The 22,733-nt window shown below is 37.7% G+C and overlaps 2 protein-coding genes across 2 annotated transcripts in view; one reads left to right on the plus strand and one right to left on the minus strand.

Annotated features, from left to right (window-relative positions):
• LOC306879228 (CST complex subunit TEN1-like) overlaps window positions 1-18,851 on the plus strand; it is a gene marked incomplete at both ends in the record, with an annotated part of 52,055 nt that extends 33,204 nt beyond the window's left edge. Inside the window, 2 exons of the mRNA XM_079432014.1 lie at window positions 18,387-18,544; window positions 18,709-18,851. Of these exons, the coding sequence (XP_079288140.1) occupies window positions 18,387-18,544; window positions 18,709-18,851 (301 nt within the window). The remainder of the gene's footprint in view (window positions 1-18,386; window positions 18,545-18,708) is intronic.
• An 8-nt stretch (window positions 18,852-18,859) lies between these two features.
• LOC306878677 (envoplakin-like) overlaps window positions 18,860-22,733 on the minus strand; it is a 32,208-nt gene continuing 28,334 nt past the window's right edge. Inside the window, exon 22 of the mRNA XM_079431156.1 lies at window positions 18,860-22,670. Coding sequence (XP_079287282.1) covers window positions 19,983-22,670 — 2,688 coding nt within the window. The 3' untranslated portion in view covers window positions 18,860-19,982. The remainder of the gene's footprint in view (window positions 22,671-22,733) is intronic.

A 22,733-nucleotide genomic window follows, 5' to 3' on the forward strand; every position in this document is an offset into this window, starting at 1 on the left:
CTGTTTTCATCAATGCATGATTACAATAACGGATAGAAATTTGCTTTCAGTAATTTCTTCATGTGATGAATAACTGAACAAGATAATGTATGCGCAACACGCAGCTGTGCAGGGCGGGGCTCCGCCCCACAGAAACACTTGCGATTGGATCAAACGCCCCACAGGAAGAATCCGATTGGATCAGGCGCCCGTGGTCGGATCCCAAATCGGCCCGTTAAAAACAGATGCGCAACTGAAAAGTTCGTGTGGAGTTGAAAACTGAAAAGGAAGAGCTCACGCTCGCCTCGCTCGTCTCTCGTTCTGCTCACGCGCTGCAGAGCGCTTCTGGCCACTAACATCACGGCTGAGCATTGCAACTGAGACCAAGACTCAGTTAAACTTTGAGAGAAACTAACATCTGAAGCTAAGAACTAGAAAGACTTCCTGAGAGCGTCATCGAGTCAGCACGAAGCCAACCAACCACTGAAGAGTACCCCCGTGACGACGACCTCCCAAGCCGCCAATCCGCGCACGGTCCGTCTCGAACCCGGAAAGAACCGATCTCGACTGAGAGCAAAGTTTTCAGCAGAGACGTCTTCAACCAAAAAAAGACTGAGCTCGATCGGAAACAACTGAAAGCAAAAGACAGTAAGATAACATCTCTTAAATTGGCTGAAACTGGTGATATCTATCTGTTAAGAGTAAGGATAAAGAGTTCCTGCGTGTGATTTCCCTCAGGTTGAAAACTTGCTTTAGAACCTAAGACTCTCTTCAGATCAAAACAACTCATTAATCATATAATCATCTTAAGCGTGATTCCCTAAAAGCTAAAATAAAGATAATATGTGGGGTTAGAGTACTACATTACCATTAAAATTATAGACTCATCATTTCTTTGTCAGTGTGCAAACATACAAAATATTTTTTTTTCCCACTGTATATTGTGATTTTATTTCAGTTCATTCAGGTTAGTCCACCCAGCGTTTTTTTTTTTGTGCTGTAACTCTGAAAACTTTTATCTGCACGAGAGAATAAAATGGCATGCATCGGCTAACTTTGTCCGTCTCATCATTACACGAACATGAATGAATGAGCTGTTACGCTGCCGCTGGGACTGATGAAGTGGAGAACGTAACAACAGTTATGATATTTGGCAAGGTGAGTGCCAGGGTCTTATCTATCGGATTGCAACGTATATCCATTTTGTTAATTAACATTACACACAGTGCACGTATAATTAGAATTAAGCCAGTCGGCGTGGTAGCCCAGGTACACACAGTTATAGGCCACTATCGTTAAGCCAGTCGGTAGGGCTGCATGATTAATCGATTAATGCAATTGTCATGCACATGTTGTCAGTAAAGCCCGTTCTGTGATTAGTAGTAAATCTCCATCACCTGCTTTCAGATGGAGCAGCATTTACTACACAGAGCTGTAGTTCTCTGACAAGCTACGCAAAAAAACGCAGATGATATAATCGTACAATTATGAAATCAAAGAAATAATTTGCGATAATGACAGCTGTTTGCGTAGCTTCTCAGTGAACTACGGCTCTGTGTAGTAGGGCTGGGATGATAAATCGATGCAAAATCGATTCATGGATCGATTCTGAGATTTTCTGAATGCATCACAATTCCTCTGGAATCGATTCTTAGCGTAGATTTTTGAGTGCTTAAAATGTTCTTTGATAATGTAAATGTTCTTTGCTTTCTGTACAATGAAAGAGTTCTAATTAATAAATTACAATGTTTCTATTAAATTCACATTAAATACAAAGTCAGTCGTATAAAATAAATATTTTGTGGCATGACACAGGTTTTTATGCGTAGTTAATATATTACACTATTTGGCTACTTTGCCCATCGCCCAATATAGATCAGCTAGCTTAATATATAAAGGTGCAAAATGCATCTACTTACACATATTTGAGAATCGAGATATTTCATGTTATAGTTAACACGTATTTCGAATAAAAAGGGAAAAATAAATAAAACATAAGCCTATATCAGTTATACTTATATATAGGCTATATATGGCTGCTGTGTGTCATGACACATACGATAACAAACATACAATTGCAACAATATATAGTTTATCTGTGTTCAAGCAATCTTGGGTATTTTTATGAGGATAAAGTATATTTATAATGCAATGCTAATCGACATAGCCTTTATCACTGTATGTAATATTATAAAATAATATGATTTCTGCCTCATTCTGTGTCTGATCACAAAAAGTTATTTTAAACACTTGACTTAAGTTAATTTTGAGAAAACGCATGTCAATAAATGATATATTTGTTAGACAACAGGTTTGTAAACAGGCTCATACACATGCAAAACTGTATCGCACACATGCTACTGTAGTACATTTATTCATCATCGCACAGACTGATTTTTTTTTTTTGTTACATTGTACAGCCCTGACAAAACCAGTTCCAGATTGTAGAGGCAGCTCCTCGTTTAGCGATAAACTCCTCCTCAGTTTCACGCCTGCCTTCCGCCATGTCACTCTGCACAGTCGCACACAGAAATATGTCAACAACTAGACTTTATCGTTATTATCGTTGGAAGATTAATTTTTATCATGGGAAACGGCCCTAGTACTGAGCCTTGAGGTACTCCATACTGCACTTGTGACTGGTATGATACTTCGTCATTTACTGCCACAAATTGATGGTGGTCATGTTTGGTATAACGTGTGATATTTTGAGCCGATTTTACAACACATGGTTTTTATTTGTCACGCATTCATAAGATACACGTTTCTGTGTGAGTTTGTTGGGATCGGAACATCTTTAAAATCTGCTAGTGTGTGATTCTCAGTCGTTGTGGTGGACAGTTTTCCTCTGTGACTATTTACAAACTTGGTAAGTTTATGATGCGTAGTGTTTTAAAAATCTGTTCAGATTTTAATAGTCGTGTAGTGTATTACAGCGTTACATGTTTGGACATAAATGTGTGTTGGAAGTGTGTGTACACATTAGGGCTGAACAATTTTGGAAAATAATCTAATTGCGATTTTTTTTTTTTTTTTTTTACCAATATTGCGATTTTAATATGCAATCATTTTTTTTAAAGCTTTTTATATTCTGTATTATTCAACAAAGACGAGTAATACATCATTGTATAGTATGCAGTGTTGGGCACAAAAGTAATTAGTTATATTACTAGTTACTTCTCACAAACTAACTGAGTTACATAATTATAAAAGAAACTAATTACCAGGGAAAGTAACTATTGTGTAACGTAGTAAAAGTAATATTAATATGTAATTTAAAGAAATAGTTTAATTTGGCACAAAGGGAATCATTTATGATTTTATAGGGGTTTGAACAGAATCACTGTTACGGCCATAACTTCACTGAACAAGCCGTATAACAAACTCTGCACTTAAAATCCAAAATGTAGGGAAAACACGATTTAATAGCACAGTAACAAAATTGTCAGATTAAGACATTAACTTGTGAGCACAAAACACAAGATACTTCTCTTTTCAATATAAATACGATTTTATTTATATAAACCTAAGACATAAACTAATCTAACACATGAACACAAGCATTCACACATTGCAGAAAGAGAGAAAGTGAGGAAAGGATGAGTTTAAGAGAAGGAAAATGTGAAATCCCAAGTTTACAGCAATATGTTCAATTGTATAGACCTGGGGCCCGTTTCAGAAAGGAGGTTAAGTGAAAACTCTGAGTATGTTAACCCTGAAATCAGGGAAACTCTGGGTTTTCCGTTTCAAAATGGGAGGTTTGTCAAACCCGGGAAAGCAGGGTAAGTCAAGCCCGTTTCTGGAAGAGATGTAACTTATACTCAGAGTCAGTTACCGTGGTAACTTACTCTGTGAACCTAACCTGGTCGGGAGCAGGTTTTATTTGGTAAACCCAGAGTTTCTTTCGGTCTCCTCCCCCTTTTTAAAGTGTAAGCGATGTTTTAATACCTCATTCATTCATTCACGCCGCAAAATTTGGAAAATAAAATAATATTTTAATTATTTTTTTTCCTTCATGGAAACAAGACTAAATACCTTATAGCCTATTATTTATGTTATTATAATTTTTTTTACACCGTATTCATGTGCATATTTATTTGAACGGTACCATGCATGTTAAGAAATGGTAGTTTTCTTTTAAACATCGGAGATGCAGAGCACATTATAAGATATGCAGATTTTAAGTAAAGTGTGCATCGCTCTCACGCTCTTTCTGGGAATTTTTTCCTGGGCACAAATCCGTCAAAGAGGAGTATCACAGGACTGTAGGTCAGTGGTGTAGCAATGGGTTTAAATGAGGCTAATCTGATAAATGATGTTCACTTGATAACATCTTTCTGTGACCTGTGGAAGTAACCCGAAATAATCAGAATTTCCTTCAGGATTTCCAGTGTGGTTGGATGCATTGATGACAAGCATGATTACTGTATGAAATGGAAGGATGCCAGATGGAGGGGTATACGAGCCATAACCACCACTACAGCTGTTAAATAAGCAAATTATTAAAAAATTTTGGTCATCTTTATTTCCTAATACAAAAGCAAAAGTTATTATTTTTACTTTTGGATTTTAGAAATCTTCCAATACTTGACCATCTCCTCTTCATCTGTCAGTGGTGCTGGTCCAGGTTCTCCCTCTGCCTTCTTGTCAGTAGTTAATTTTATTACTCTAATTAAGAAATGTAACAGGTTGGATTAGAGCATACTTAATTTTGTGAAAAGAGTGTTAGACTATGTGGAAAAAGCTGCAGCGCATTGAAATAGACACTGAATGATATTTAATGTCAAATGTCTGTAAAGTCATTTAGCCCACACCCATGAACCTTTCATGTTTAAAGCTTTACCTTGATTCAATTGTGTTTTTATACTTCATTTTTAGCTGCTGCCATGTTCCTGTTTCTTTTTCAGTCTTTTTCATTTTTTTTTTTTTTTTGTGGCCATGAGATACCATTAAAATGAATATTAGTTCAATAATTTACAGTTTTCACCTCAGATATTATAACAGTTATTAAGTTATAGACAGTTATTAAGAATTAATGTTACGCATTGACGGAGGTACGTGCGCTGACGTCTTTTTGGCGGGAGCTGTTGCCATAGTGAATCGTAATTTCGGTGCTCCGCTGATCATGACTTTTCATAGTCGTGGTGCACGCGCTTAACTCAGAGTCAACCTACTTAGAGTTGAGTAAACTAACTCAGTTCAGCTGTTCTGTAACCGAAAACTCAGAGTTTCCCATCTCAGAGTAAGTCAACTCAGAGTTCAAGTTTAAACTCAGAGTTGGTTGAACCTCCTTATTGAAACGGGCCCCTGAACAACCATCAATCACTTATTTAACCCTCACTTTGAGTTTCTCAATGAGGCTAAAATTTATATGAACTGCACCTGATTCAGTTAGAATCTGGAGTTGTACTTGCTTGCTTTGCTAAGGGAATCCCTTTTGTCGTCATCCTTGCAGGAAAGGGGGTTCCCCGAAGTGTCTGATTGGTTGAGAGTGCAATAGTCTTTGAAGTGAGGTCTTGGGCGTTGGCTGAAGATGCGGAGTTGGTCTGGTTGAAGTTTGAAGCGAGTGCAGTCGGAGCTGGACTTTGCAGCAAACTTACATTAGAACACGAAACTCCACGGAAAGAAAAGAAACTAAAGTAAAAGAATAAAAGGATGTAACGATACTAGGTGACTTTCTTCACGAAACTCCACGGAAAGAAAAGAAACTAAAGTAAAAGAATAAAAGGATGTAACGATACTAGGTGGCTTTCTTCTCATTATGGTAGCAGCTGGCACGTGGGCCAGAGCATGCTCAAAGAGCAGCGTCAAAATGTGGTGGCAAAAGAGAAGAAGAGGAGAGAGGTGACCAAGAGAGTTTGATGGTGTCCTAAGTTTTTTTACTCGGCTTTCAGACCGTCCCATCTGGACGTCTTGACCAATTAGATACTGTCCTTGCTTGGGGTGTTGCCCTGTTCCTCCACCAGGTCAATAAATTAACGTTATCTTTTCAGTTAGAGGCCCGAACTTTACAGACTCTTGCAAAGTATAATTTTGAACATGATTTCTATAACAAGACTGATACATTTGACAAAGAATTGATTGGAAGAAACATTTAAAGCATGATTTTTCACACTCATACATACCAAACACGCATCTGAATCCTTCAGCTATTCAATAGTGATTAAAAAAAACATACATAATATTTGATTAAAGCATGATAATCTAATGTGTAGGTTACAAACATAATATACGTTATTTCTATGCAGATAAATAACTCATAGGTCCTTTTAAGATGATTTTTAGTACATGTGAACAGATTGTCTCTATGAACGAAGGACTTTCAGTTTCTTTCACTTTCTTTGTCTTCTGTGTGTGGAGACCAGCCCAAGAGAGTCTGTAGCTCATGATTTTCATCACAGGTTTACGTGTGACGGCCATCTCTTTGACCATCAGTCTTAATTACTTGCCCCAAGTTTGACAGTCTCCTTCCTGAATTGGAATTATCAATAAGTGTTCTTTTGTCTCAAGGTTGTAAACTATTCTGTGAAAGAGGCTTGTTGGTTAGTTTGCTTGCTTCAGAGTAGCTGGAGCTAGGAATCTGATTTATGACCTCCTGTTTCCTTAAGGCCTCTCTGCATTCCAGCTCCTCAGGTTTCGATGTTCTGATCAGAGGTGGAAAGAGTACTGAAAATTTGTACTCAAGTACAAGTAGTTGCTAAAATAATACTCAATTACAAGTAAAAGTACTGGTGTTAAAAATGTACTTAAGTAAAAGTACAAAGTACCCCTCTCAAAAACTACTCAAGTACTAACTACTTTTTAGCCGGTGATATTTATTGAATAAACATCAAATCCATTCAATCAAATCAGAAATATGAATGGATCAAACACAGGCAATTTGTGTTTTATACGAATAAACACACACTACAGGAATTTTGTCTGTTTAAAGAATGTTAAATGATTTTTAAACATGTATAAACAGTATAAACTTTTCACTGCAAACCAACAACTGGGCAAAGGCCTTAAACTCTCGGACATTTCACTTTCTGAACCTTTTGTTCAGTTTCAGCAGAAGCTGATTTTCAAAGTTCACAGAGTCTATCCGGCTTCGTTTGGATGTGAAAAGTAGACCAGCACAGCTAAAAAGCCGTTCACATGCAGCAGAGGCAGTTTAACTTCAGAGACAGCTTCTTGATGGCTGGGAAGGAGTGAAGCAGATCCATGTTGTCCGAGGCACATGCAAGGTAACCATCAAGCTCAAAGGGACTTTGCAACATTTTGGAGAGTGGTCTGGAGAAGAAATCGTCATCATCAGATGACTCTCTTTGAAGTTCACCCTCATTCTCTGAAGTTTCAAGATCTTGTTTCAAGTATGTCAAGGCTGTAATTTGAAAACAATTACTTCAATTTATGGGAGCATTTTTGTAAACCCATACTTAAATTAGCTAAATCACAACAAATTATACTTTAATAACCTTTTAGGCCTGCCATGACAGAGATGTTATAAAAGTATACATGCTTATACAGGCGTGCAGTTATAGACACAAATGAGATCATATAAATTTGAAATTGCCAGCTTCTATAACATCTGCTCTGTCAGTCCAGGAGGTCTTGAACTTGGGTAAGAGGACTGCAGCAGCAGCCAATTCTGGATCCTCCATCATCTGTCCAAAACGCTTATGCAGGCCATTTTGCATGGCGCTGATGAGTGGTGTGCAGGTCTTGCTTGATGCCTCTAGCCTTTTGAGTTTGGATAGAAGCTGGTGGATTACTGGCAGCAGCCATCCCATGTAAACACTGGACTCTGACTGGAGGATGTTTGAAGCTTTCATCAGTGGCTTCATGGTGATGCTATACTCCCGGAGGAATGCAACTTCTGCAGGACTCAACCTGGAAGATAAAACATGTTTATGACAAACAACTAAGCCACATCATGACTATAGGGAAAGACTGCATACATGGTAACTAATATTACTCACATTTTCACCTTGAGTTCGTCACATACACCCCTAATGGCATCTTCACCTTTCTCTTCAATGATGCGTATAATTCTTTCAGTGGCAAGACAGGTGGAATTCCACCGTGTTGCATTGGGGCGAATGATCTGTAGCCCACATTTGTCCTCTACCACTTCACTAGCCAAATGAGATCGCCCAGTTTTGTTCCATATGGCCTGGCATTTTGCAAATGTTGCTCGGAAAAGCCTCTTGTAGGTGTCATTCATGGCCTCTGCAAGGGAAGCATCAGTTGTTGCCACAAGATTTAGCAAGTGACATGCACATCGTTGATGAGGGGGTAGTTGATATTCCATACCAGAGTCTTCATCAAGGATTGTACTTGCATCATGATACTCAATATGGTCACTTACGTCAAGAGCATCCATGTCTTCTTCATCGTCATCTACCTCTGCATCTTTCTGCATTCCAAAAACATGGAAAGCTTTGAGGAAGTTGGATCCACTATCGGTTGTGGTCCTTACAACTTTGTCTCTAATCTTGTATTGACAATGGACATCATCAAGAGCACCAGCAATCACGTCAAATGTGTGAGACCCCCTTAATCTTTTGCATGCTAGTGCTGCAGATCTTCTTTCTAAGGTCTCCTCATCAATCCAGTGGCAAGTCACACCAAGGTAACTTTTCTGATGAGCTGGGCCCGGTTGCATGAAAACCCTTAAGTAAGGGTATCCCTGAAGGGGAAAAGATCCCTGAGGCAAGGGATTTCCTTAAGAGAGTTGCAACAAACGTCTTAACTGTCACCCTTACCTAAGTGTTTATATTAAGCGTTTCACTGTAGTTTCTGGCAGCGCACGGCAACGCGAGCTGCGGTTGCCATAGTTACTCTTCCATATCGCACTATAAACATAACGGACCGCAAAAATAACCTTACAACTACAGCTATAAAATATTTTTTATTTTTTTTACAAAACATAATTTTTTTGACAAATTGATCTTCATATAGGTGTGGGGCTTGAATTCGCACGTGTTCCATCTATCACTCCGCAAACGCGTGGGAAACCAGCAACTGCAAAAAAACGCTCCGCTAATACGTCCTGCTCATCTCTGGAAGGAAATTTGACATATGTGTCAATTCGGCGACACAGGGCTAAGGCCACTCGATGGACAGCTCTGCAGAGAGTGGATTTGTGTACTCTGAAAACGTCGCCAATGACAGACTGAAAAGTACCGCAAGCGAAAAACCTTAAAGCAATCAAAACTTGAAGCAGTGCTGGGAGTGCACGACTTCGTCGGGTTTGGTGTTGGTGGCTCAAGCGTTGCGGTGAGATGAAGGATTGACTGACGATCAAACCTATATTCTCTCAATAACTGCGCATCATTCATAGTCTCCAATGGATTATTTCGATCATTAAAAATGCGCCTAGGTACTTGCTCCTCTTCTATGAACATGAAATCAGCCATCGTGATAGAGTAAAAGATGATTTAAGGGAGCTATCTTGGTCCCTTAATTTTTTAAGGTGAAACGGTTACTAAGGACTTTGTAGCAACGCATAACAGAACTTAAGGGAACACTTAAGCAATTAAGGGAAATACTTAAGTGACAGCCTTAACTTCCCTTAAGTAAGCCCTTAGGTTTTTTTCTTGGAACCCATGTTTCACTAAGGGTACCCTTAACCTTATAATTAAGGGTTTTCTTATCTTAAGGGTTTTCATGCAACCGGGCCCTGACCAACAATCTGTGGTGGTAGCAACAAATTTGGCTTTACCCAATTCTGCAATCAAAGTCTTCATGTCATCAGCAGCATCGCAGATTCTTGTACGGACGGTGGATCTGGAGATGACTTTGGCTTGAGGTTGCAGTGTGGTAATTAATTCTTTGAAAGCTGGCTGTTCTACCACTGTAAATGGCTGTACACTTTCACATATAAAATTGATGATTAGCGTGTCAACAGTTGTTTGAGGGACACGTTTGCTTGCAGCTGCCAACATCACATCTGGTAACTTGGCTTGCTTACTTGATGAGAGCTTGTTTGGTGTGGCTGTGGTCTTACGTTGACTATGTGCTGCTGCTGTCACAATGTCATCATACTGATCAATCTTTGATGGATGTTTCCTCTGAAAAGATAACAGAGGAAGTATACAAAGGAAATTATATATTATTTCTTCATATCATTTTTATGGGAATCAAGTTATAAAAATGGTCTAATATTATTATTATTATTATTATTATTATTAATGTATTATGATGCAACATAAATAAGCTTGTTGGGTTATTTTATTTATAAACAGATTTTTTTTTTTTTTTACTTTAAAAAAATCTGACTTGACAAGAAAGCTTTCCAAAAGTACCCTACTAATATTTAAAAAGTTAATTAATTTCAAAAAATATTACCTTACTAATATTTCAGCATTTAGCACTGACACATGCGCAATCTAGACAGGCTGTCAATCAGTGCAGTTACACTGTTACGCCAGTAGGTCGCGGCAAGAGACTGTTTTTATGAAAGAGTCATTATTAGACCGTTTATTATAAGCTTAAAACACGGATTCAATATGAATAAAACAATGTGTTGACAATGACATACAATTTAACTTTGAGCACCACTTTACAATGCCAAATCTTTTTTTACGGTCTATGTGCTCGTCACCTGGGTAACGCTGAAGCTCATGTTTCAAGTGATGTTTTTAGTCAAATTTATTATCGAGAGGTCTACCCAACATTTAAAACGAAAACAACTATCACATAAATATAGTTATAAGTCTTCTTACCATAATGTGTTTTTTGAGATTAGAGGCTGAAGTCTTATAAGCCGAAATCACTGCAGATGGCAAACAAAGTTTGCATTGCATTTGCACGCTGTCTCCTTTCCTTCCTCTGTATGTGAACAACTCCTCCAGGTGCGGCCATGGGCACTTGTCATCCGGTATTTCTTCGGAATTTTCAATGAATTCAAGGTCTCGAATCTCCATGTCCATAACGCCAAAGATATAAGTTCTTTGATAACACTAAAATACACCTTCACACGACGTGCGAGGACGAATAGCTCTCCAGAAACTGGGCTTTTTTCCCAGTCCAAATACAAGGGTTTTTATTGGCCCGTCCACGATCAGTTATTTCTATTGGATACCCAAATGCTGGTCAAAGATTTGAATATTAATTTAATTCAAATTGTACAAGTACTTAGTAACGAATGTGATTTTTAAAGTAGCGAAGTACATTACTTAACTTAATTTGTACTTAAGTACAAGGAAAATTACAGACTTAAAAATATACTCATAAAAGTACAAGTACACGAAAAAACTACTTAATTACAGTAACGTGAGTAGTTGTAATTCGTTACTTCCACCTCTGGTTCTGATGCATCTTAAATTTGTCTGATTCAGTCACTGATATCTTACAATTGTTACTTTTTTTTAAAATGTTCAAATATGTCAAATAACTTGGATGCCCCCAATTTTAAATGTGTTAAATGAATGAAATGGTCACTAAATAGAATAAATTATTATTATAAAACATTGTACACTAATCTACACTATTTTAATGTTTATGTGGGACAATGTGAGAGACACCTATCAAATTCAATTGATTATTGTAAATATTATCAACCCTCTACTTGGCAATAGAATCTCCATTGGCTTGTAATTTTTTTTTTTTGTTTACTCACCAGACTAATATTAATTATCTTATGTGTGTGTGTGTGTGTGTGTGTGTATATATATATATATATATATATATATATATATATATATATATATATATATATATATATATATAAATATATAAAGCTTATGTTTGGAAAATGCCACAGTTTTTTTTTAAATATCTCACTCAGCATCAGTCAGGCAAACATTATATGATAATATGATAATTTAGCATTAAATGATGATAGAACTTTAGTAATTAGAATAACCATGTATGAATGCATATTTGTCATGTTGACTGAACTTAGGTCTGGTGGTGGTGCTAAATATATTGTTTGTCATTTAGTGTTTCTATAAAAAAAGGGGGAAAAATAATACTGATAAGATAAAACTACTACGAATTTTACTACTAAGAACAATATAAAAGGATTATTGAGCTGCTGGGTTCATGAATATTAATCAGGTTGTCTGCATTTGCTCAAACTGATTCGCTGAAATCAAAACGGAGGATAATAGGTTAGCGCCAGCCAATGAGATTGCCGTTTGCGCATTAGCCCCGCCCACTACCGGAAAACCCGGCAGTTCTTAAAAGCTGAAGAATTACAAAGGAACTATTTTGACAGGAAAATACAACAAGGTAGCACGTCAATTCTGCATGATATGTAAGACCGCAAACTGCGGACTTGGCAACATAGCGTGCCAACTTGATGCTTCCTCTGAAGACTGCTTAGATGTGTTCGACTTGAAGCAGCGCAGCTAGACCGATCGCTGTGTGTCATCAAATACTGCGAGAGCTATAAGAGAGCGGGCGTCTCCTTATGCTTTCTCTCGCAGTACTTTGATGTCATACACTTCACTACATCGATCTTCAAGTCGAACACATCTCTTTACTCTCGCGTGTCATGTGACCGAGTGTAATCGCAGCCTTTGCGGTTGAAAAATCGTGTTTTTTCATATCGCAAATGCAATTAATCGCTCAGCCCTAGTACACATCCATCCTATAATTATAAAAATCCACCCAGTGGTTTTTTTTAAATCCCTATTTTAAAATCCCCTTTTTCAAATCAGGCTGTTCTGTAAATGCGCCTATGTTCGCGTGAATCATTTGTGATCCAGCCTCACCTACAGAAGAAGTGAGTATAAGGGTTTTTTATGAATCTTTGCAAATCGCCTTTCCTAATAACTTGCTAGTTAGCCAGTTTCGTGGCTAAAGTATACAGTACTGCTAGTCACCCCACGGAAGAGGGGGTCAGCAGAGCTCATTAGCATTTAAAGCAACGTGGACTAATTGTTTTTGACTGTAGAAATTTTAACCAAAGTATGTTATAGACTTTTAATTAAGACCTTAAAGAATCATTTCAACTTGTGCAAAATGGGCATCTGATGACCCCTTTAAACAAATCAGTTTCAATAGGCATGCCGTTTTGATTCTCTAAGCAGTGTGACATCACAGTGTTTAGGCCCCACCCATGGCCGCTGACAGCCCTGCATTGTCGTAGTTTCCGCCCTCAGCAAGTTTTCTTTGGTTGTACGCTGCCCTCCATTTTCTCCATTTCTCTGCGCTTGAGCAGCTGTAACATAAGCAGTGTCTTGTAAGCAATCCTGGTGTTCAGTGTTTGGATGTAAGACCGAACATAAGATCTGAGCATCTGAGCCACTGAGGATGCAGGGTATTACTTTCATTTTTGAAGATAATGCGTCTCAAAATCTACCTAAATATGTTAATGTCTGTGCAAATCACTTCACTACAGACATTTCACTCCAGAAAAGGCAGCGCGGTGCGTAACATTGTGTGTTTGACTTTCCATATGTACAGCTGAACACCAGTTCTCTTACTCTGTCATGTTGCTTCTACCGACTGTTTATTGCTGTAGGTATGCAAACAGCAGAGATGTATATGCCCTCTGCTAAAGACAGGCGAGAATATGCAGCTCATTTGCATTTAAAGTGATACACATCAAAACTGTTTTTTTTTAAGCCACGCCCCAAAATGTCATTTTCCAGATGTTACAATTAATGATCTGTGGGGTAGTTTGAGTTGAAACTTCACAGACACATTCTGGGGACACCCAATACCAATAATACATCTTATAAAAAAGGGGCATAACAGGTGCTCTTTAATTTGGAGCTGTTCTGTAGTGACTAGAGCTGTGGTATTAAAATCCTGCCTACAGACCCAATCACAAACACACAATAATGACACCCCATTTTATAGCATTAAATAATTAACTAAAAGCAAACTTATTAGACAAATGAACACTTGAAAATACATCAGTCTGATAAGAACTGCCTACCATCATCTAAAATTATAGTGGAACATAAAGTCCCTCAAAGTTAGTTCATTTTGGCTATAATGTGGGGTGTCAATAGACCAGTTTAATTACTGATTAAATTTTCAGTCATTAAATGCAAACTATTATATATGCAGTTAGTCCTGACAAGCTTTAGGTGTGTTTATATAGTCATGTGAAGTCACCTTTATTTATATAGCGCTTTTAACAATACAAATTGTGTCAAAGCAACTGCACAGTCTCAAAATAGGAAAATAGTGTGTCAATAATGTAAAATAACAAGATTAAACACTCAATTTTCAGTTAAAGGCATTTCATTATTGAATTCAGTGATGGCATCGTCCCGCTCAGTTCAGTTTAAATATTGTCTGTGCAATCAGGTCGACGATATCGCTGGAAATGAAGTGTCCCCAACTAAGCAACCCAGAGACGACAGTGGCAAGGAACCAAAACTCCATCGGTGACAGAATGGAGAAAAAAACCTTGGGAGAAACCAAGCTCAGTCAGGGGGCCGGTTCTCCTCTGGCCAAACGAACCAGCAGTTTGTTCCAACTGCAGCAAAGTCAGATTGTAAGGGCTCAACTGGTTCCAGTGGTCTTTTTCCGATGGCTGTCTAGGTGGCGGGGCCTTCACAAGGGCTCTGAACCGGTTCAAGGAACGAAAACGAAAACCGGAAATGAACGAAATTTTGACTGGAACAGAACCGGAAACAGAAACTAAATAAAATTTTATAGTTCCGAACAGAATCGAAAATTTGAAATGGCCATTAACCGGTTAATAACGTTATTTTATCGTTCCATTTAATATTTTAAATTTGCTGTCAACCTATCACGAATTCAAGTAGTACAGACTATACAAATGTGATGCTGATGCATCCAGCGAGTGAAAATGCCCGCCCGTGCTCAGCTGTGAGCCCTTACATTTTAAAACATTTTAAATAAGTTAAAATAAAACTTTTGAAAAAGAATACATATCAAAATATTTAAATATTTTTAAAAGCATATCTGGCCAGAAACTACATTTTTACCTCAGACCTCTCATGCCTTGTCTTCACGTCAGTTGCGGCGAGCTTAGAATGACCACACGAAAGACCTATGCGTTAGCTTGGAGGCTAGCCAAAGCCAGCAATGTCAATCTTTCATGCGTCGCTGCGGTCCGCGATCCCATGCACGCGATCTATTCTTCTAAACGAAGACCCACTTCGGTGGTGCTGCGGGATTTCCAGGCTCTTTTCGAAACTCTCTGCGTGCCTGTGACTTCAGTTCCTGCCGAGCAAGTTTTTTTTTGTTTGTTTTTTCAAGTGCAGGATCGTCTAGTCCAGTCTTTCGCCAGACCACGTTAACAAATGTGCATGGAGTAAGTAAAACTAGCATTCTTTTGTTTTTAGACAATATAGCCAACATGAAGTAAATTTTTTAAAGCCATTTTAATGCTATTCCTTGATAAACGTTCCTATTTTTTTTTTTACTTTTGTTTTTATATGTTGGCTAACTTTATATGAAAATGAAGAATTCTGTCAGTCTATTGATTGATTTTCCATTTCTGCATTGCTCCAGCCGATCTGAATAAATAAGCTATGCACCGGTTTATGGTGAGTGTTAGAGCCCTGCAAAATTATTTTTATATTGTAGACATCTATCCATTAGTGATGAAAAAAAAAATCACCGCTGGTGGAAACAACAGGAGACCACACGACTGAGAGCAGCTCGATGGTGTTTAGTGTCCCGCAGCAGCAGCAGGTGACTTCAGCGCAGCGGAATAGTTCTGCGTTCAAATGCACGCAATAGGCTAAAGCTTGCTGCAAAACCCCAGCAAACATAACCATGAATGTGTCTGCGGGAAATAGTAAGGAGATATTTGAACTATTTACTAATAAACTAATGTTTTCTGAGTCCGTGTCGCAAGGATGAAGTTGCTGATCCTGACTCACCGTCTCCTCATTAGACGCGCCTTTAGAGAGAAATGCATCTTTGATTATGATTAAGATTATAATAAAAGAGTTTTTGTTTTCAATTTTTTATTTCGTTAAGTGATAATTTAAAGCTTTCTATAGATATATTTATCATGTCTGTGAGGCATGTATTCGCTCAGCTTCGGTTCATTTTTATGAAGCGCTCCTGTTCAAGACGAGACGGCAGAAAGCACATGTTTGTTTTCTTTGTTTTATAAAAGAACTACCTTTTGTTGGTATTGTGAGTGCGCACAAATACAAGTAGACCCTTTACAGGTCGGAATGATGTATTATTCTTACCTTTATCAAACAAACAAACAAACAAAAAATGACCACTGAAAGCAATCCAATTGTTTGCTGGTGCCTCCATGTCCTGCAGAGCGCGCTTTAGCTTCCACTCTCCGCACAAACTTAGATATAGGCTAGCGCACATTATTATAGCAGGTTTAACGTTTAAACATTGTTATATACTTGAACTGTTTTAGTATATCTATAGATTTTATTTTAGGCAAGTCGTGATGATATGAGAAGGCTAAATTTGTCAAACATAGGCTATGATCAGCTCATGCCGCTGGCCGCTTGGTCGTTACTTTAAAATAAAAAAAACGTATAGGCTATTTAATGAACAAAAATGCTCCCAACGTTTTTCTAAATTAACTTAATAAAAAAACAAAACGAAATATAATAATTTTGCCATTACACACAAAACGGAACTATTTTAATAGCCGAAACAGTAGAATTAACTGTTTTAGGAGAAGGGGGAAAAAAAGGGCTCGGGTCGGAAATTCTGATAAGCTGTCGGATGTGGGCCGGGCCTAGCCTGAGCGTCTCGGGCCAGGGCCGGGCTAGGGCCTAAATTTGAGGGCCGTGCAGGGCTCTGTTGAGTGTATGCTCTTTATTTTTTTCTGTTTAACGACCGCCTAATATTAAATGATGATAACACGAGGCAAGCATAATCATGACCTATTTTTAGCAGAATTAATTGAGGGATTTGACAGTGTGATTCAAAGGTTTAAGTACTTCAAGTGTAGGCTGTTATATAGACACACGCACTTTTTTTGCCATTTTTTGGGGGTTTCTAGCTTTTAGACTAGTCGACTAGTCGGATACAAAACTTCCGTTTAAACGACAGTCAAATTAGTCCTAGCGCACATCCCTATGTTTATAATGTTTGTAAACATTTTTGATTTACCGGCATTTTAGCCTACATCATTTCTGAATAATAGGCTAATAAAATGCAGGCTTAGCCTTTGTTTTTTTTCCCCTCAAAACATTTTATACAAGTAGCGTTTTTTTGTTTTTTTTACAATTTGCAGCAAACATCTTTAAAAAATTCTTTAATGTCTTTAAAGCATTAATAGATTTTTTTATTTTGTTTAGTAGCCTACATTTAGAAATGTAAAAATCTAGAAAAGATGATGCTGTATAGCCTATTAGCGCAGCGGGTTAAGATACCATCTCTTTCTGTATTTTTTTTTTTTTTTTGTGTAAAGAAAACAGTACTTTATTGTTATTCTTATTATTATAGGCAAAGACAATTTTAAAAATAACGGTATTAACCGTTATTTTTTCTATTCAAACCGGTTTCGGAACAGTAATAATACAGAGGAACGCAGGAACGGAAACGTTAAAATATCGATTCTGCTCGGAGTGAACCGATTGCCATTTTTTTTCGTTTTCAAGCCCTGGTCTTCACTGGAGATCTGTCTCTGGAGCTCATCTAGGTGTCCTGGTCTCCGCTGACATGCAGGGCTGTAGAGGTCGTCTCTGGGTGCTGATCCACCATCTGATCTGGATATAAACTGGATCTGGTGACTGCAGTGACCATCTGGGCTGGATACGGACCAGATCGGGTGGCTACGGTGATCTCGTAATAAGAAAGAAACAGACTAATATTAGCGTAGATGTCAATCTTTTTATGATGTAACAAGTACATCGTGTGATGTATTATATTATACTTAGATGTTTAACTGATATTTGTATTATAGCCATTTCAACTATGAAAGAAAAACACTTGTTTTTAGTCATTTTCTAACTCTAATGCATTGCCTGTCAATATTAAGAGTCCAGGGGTGTTTAGTTCCAACCCTGCTCCAACACACAAACCATGTAGTTTTAAAATAAGCCTGAAGGACTTGCTTAGCTGGATCAGGTGTGTTTAATTGGGGTCGAAGCTAAACTCTGCAGGGCTGTGGCCCTCCAGGAGTGTGACACCCCTGCATTAGAGGATACTGAAATCAAATGATTCATGTTATATTCCTTCCTACTTATAATTGAGTGCAGTCACATTAAGGTAAATGCAACAAGTTCTGTTTTAGACTTTTAATTTTCCTAGTAATGGAAAAAAAAATAGTTTTCCTGGTTTCCTGTTTCCCCTCATTATTCCTGATATTACTCTCATTTCTTTGTTTCCAGTGTTCATTGTCAAATAATTTCTGTTTGTTCTTGTAATGTAGGTGAGCTTAGTTCTGTTTCCTTGTTTCTTGGTTTCATGTATTTTTGTTCCTTTGTTATTATATTATATTCTTTCACCTGGAAAAATATAAAAAATGTAATGTAGCTTGTGTTCATCTTTCCATCTAGACTTATAAGTTACGAGCCAGAAGGGTCTAAAGCCATTCTAAGTGGTCAGCAGTCTTCTGCACAGTGCCATGTGTCTGTCCAAACAACACTTGTTGAACCATTTCAACCCACACTCGGAGCTCAGTATTTTGTTCTTGGCGAAATTGAAAAGACAGATGGTGAGTTTGAGTATGATGTATACAGTTATATAAATAAACAGTTGCAGACTGCTGTGAGTCTAAATCTAGAAGCATTTTGGTTGTTTTTGTATTCAGAATGTGTGTTTATCCATTGTTTATGTTTGTTTTTTTTAACCAGATTTTTCTGTTGCTTCTTCTTCCAGGATTAAGTGGAGTTATACTTCATGCTCGTGCTTTGAGTAGCGTTGATGGCATAGACCTCACATTAATGCAAAAGGCCATTATGGAACAGAGATGTTTCTTTAAGGAAAGAATGCCTGAGATTTGTGCAAGCTCCCCACTGTGAGCCATCATGTTTAAAAAAAACAAACAAACTGTGAAATGTGATTATTTGAAAAATATTTTTTATTGTTTTTGTGATTATTTGAGAAATATTTTTTATTGTTTTTGTACTATTTGAGAGTATGACTTTGTGTCAACTTCTCAAAAGCATAGGACTATAATGTTTATTTACAGAAAGTAAATGTGAATCATATACATCATTTACATTTTTGCTAATGATTATCAATAGCTAACTGTGAAAATAAATGAATAAAATACGCCGTGTTTATAGCAGAGGTGAATAGTTCTTCAGTTATATATTGTGTTGCTGTGTACTGTATGGTATTTGTTCCAAACTTTGACACACCCTATGTATACTGAATGTGAATGTTAAGTACAAGAAGTAAAAACTCTATAACTCTTCAGTTTTTTTAAATAATAATAATAAAATTATACATTTTGTGCTATTGCAAATATACATTACAGTATAATATGTTTGATACCACTCTTGCATTATTTCATTTAGTAAAAACAGAGTAAATGTAACAAAAAAGTCATTTATTGGATTTTTTATTATTTTGAGTCTTAACAGCAGTTTCAGAAAGGACAGAGAATGTTAAAGACAAATAAAAGTATAATGACTTTTAATCAGAAATTGCACTTCTGGCCCATCATACCAAGGGAATAAAAAAGGCAAATTTATTTTCCACATTTGGTTTCTGATAAATATTTCTTGTATTCTATGAGTTACAACATTTTGCCCCATTACATAATGTATAAAATGAAGGAAACATAAGCATCTCAGCAGTTGAGATTTTTAAATGACTCCATATTTAATCTAACAAATTTCAGTGTTATATGGTAAAATTGGCAGATTATATAGCACCTGAAATTTACAGTATATTGTATTACAAGTACAGTATAAATCTGATTAAATCTTACTATTTTCATATTAAATTTAAAAAGCTTTTCTAAGCACATTTATTATATATCATATATTGATTATCTTAAAATAAAAAAAAATTATAAAAAAAAACATCATTGGACTTTTCTTTTTCTGACATGCGGATTCCTTTTTTTTTATCTTAAGAATGCATTGCAATTAGAAACTGGTGCAGAATTTTACTGTTTTTCTTGTGTGATTAGTAACTGGGGTTTATGGACGAGATTTTGTTTCACCAGCCACAAGTAGAGCAAACTCTGAGATCGGCATTTTGCCATCCTTGTACTGCTGTAGTTGGTATTTAGTCACCCTGCATTCTTTTAGTGCATTTTTGATGGAGTACTGTTTGCCACTCTTCCGATCTTGCAAAACCGATATCTCACCATCAGGTCCCATTGTGGTAATTTCCTCCCAGTCACACTCTAGTTCCTGTAATTGTATGTACTGGCTGCGATCAATGAAGCCTTGCATGTAAGCATCATATGGTGACATGTCTTTACCAGTGTTAGGGTCCAAGATGCTGATCTTTGTAGACACATTGACGTCTTTAGTGCAAGTCTCAGAGGAATCCTCCTTCTTCAAACTGTTCTTTAGCTCCCTGATTATGTTATCTCGTTTATGAATTTTGTCCTTCTCATCCAGGATATCCCTTTCCAGCCTCTGAACATCAGATTCCATTTTAATGCTTCTTTGCCTGTTCATTTGATTTCTTTCACTCATCAGCCTAGACTGCTGATGGAATGAGATGCTGATGTTTTGTCTATCAGATTCCAAAGTTCTCAGCTCTCTCTGGAGGTTTTCTTTTTCTCTTTGTAGCTTGTCCTGATCATGAATCAAGTCGGTCTCCTCCAGGGATGTGGTAGTTCTTTTACTTGCTTGTCGCTGCAGTTTCTCATTTAGACGGTGAATTTCATCCTCAAGGTCTCGTCTGGCATTTTTCTTCTGAAGTAATTGTTCTCTAAGGTGAGACCATTCTGCTTCCACAGCCTGATCTTTCTCTACACGAACAACTTCTTTATAGATGGTCTTCTCAACTGACTTCTCTCGCTGCAAGATTTCTATCTCCAGTGTCAATTTCCTGATGTCTCTCTCTAAACACATAATGTCACTGCTCTCCTTATCCATGTCTGTTCGAAGACCATTGGTCAGTTTATCTAGTTTTGGATCCCTCTCAACTTTCAGAACTTCCTCTATGACTATGTTCTCTTCAATAGGAGGTGGGGCAGTTTCTAGCTCGTGGATTCTGGATTTAATTTGTCTCAGCTCAGTTTCCACCTGGATCTTTTTATGCCTTTCATCACTGCTCCTGATGGCTATCTCCTTGTCCTCGATGAGTGCTCTCATCTGCTGTACCTCTAGCTCCAATTTCCTCCGATTCTTCACTTCTTCATCTAGACTCCTACCTAGCCTATCATGATCAAGAATCTGCCTTGGATCCTTTTGTAGACGCACCACCTCTTGCACTACTACTTTTTCCTCTGGTTTTTGTCTCTCAAGCTGAATGTATTTATTCTGAAGATCAAACACCATTTCCTCTATAGTTCGGCGCCTCTGAGTTTCTTCACGGACCTCTCTCCTGAGACGATCTGCCTCCTTCTCCAGAAGTGGGTCATCAACATACTTTGTTACATCTTTAGTGACAATCTTGGTCTCAACCTTTGACTTTTCTGCCTTCCATTCATCCCTGTCTTTTCTAAGACGGATAAGCTCATCCTGCAAAGTACTGTAGGTTTTATGCAGGGAATATACTTGATCAGAGAGCCTCTGTATTTCTCTTACATTCTCTTGACTTCTTTCCTCTTTTACAACCTCCTGAACTACTTCCTTATACTCAATTTTTGGTTTCTGTGCATAAAGCCCTCCCAGCTCTGTTTTGACAAGACTAACTTGTCTCTCAAAGTCTGAGAACTGTCTGCTATTGTCTTGAAGCTCCCTTCTCAATCGATGCATCTCTGCCTCTGTCTCAGGTGACACCCTGAACTTCTCATTAATGATTTCTTTGACTTCCACTTTGGGCTTCATCCTCTGTATTTGTATATGGTTTGACTGAAGGTTGCTAAGCTCAGTAATGAGACTTCTGTTCTCATTTCTCACTTCTTCTATTGTAGTTAGAAGATCTTTAGACTCACTTATGAGTCCAGGGTCCTGCTCAACCCTTTTCACCTCCTTGGTGACAACTTTTGGCTCTAAAGTTGGAATGAGCCTCTCAAGAGTATTGATCTGGCTCCGGGTTTGGGAGATTTCACTTTTCAGTGATTTGCTCCTCTCACTTTCATCTGAGAGAGCCATCTCAAATGTCCTAACTGCCTTCAACATTTCTGGATCTTTTTCCAGTCTTACTACTTCCTTTTGCACCACCTTCTCTTTTATGTTTTGCTTCTTTTGCTCCAAAATTGTCATCTCTGTTTGTAGGTGAGCCTTCTCTTGATCTTTAACTTTAAGTTCACTTCTCAATTTGCTTATGTTTTCTCGAATGTTTGATGCTTCTAAATCCAACTGAGGGTCTTTCTCTACCTCTCTCAATTCTCTTGTCACTAGCTTGGGCTTGGTGTTCTTAAGTTCACTTTCTAGGCTACTGATCTTTCTGGACAGTACCTCAATCTCACTCTGTGTTTTGGTGCGTTTCAGTGCTTCTTCATGAATTTTCTTTTGAAAGTCCTCCACGTTGGCCTCAAGCTTTGGGTCACGGTAATACTGCAGAACCTCCTTCTCCTCCACTCTCTCTACTCCTCTTCGATTCTTCAGAGATAAATATCTGTTCTTGATGGTGCTCAGGCTATTCTCTGTGTTGGTACGTTTTGCAATTTCCTCCTTTAATTCTTTCTGGAGAACTTCAGTGTCCTCAGCAGCTTTTTGTTGCATCTGTTGTTGTTGTTGTACAGTATTTACTTTTACCACATTCTGTGTAAATGGAGGAAAGACCAGTTAATATTTCAAAGATGATTAGTTTGAACACATGGATGT

Source organism: Barbus barbus (genome assembly GCF_936440315.1).
Source record: "Barbus barbus genome assembly, chromosome: 13".
NCBI lineage: Eukaryota > Metazoa > Chordata > Actinopteri > Cypriniformes > Cyprinidae > Barbus > Barbus barbus.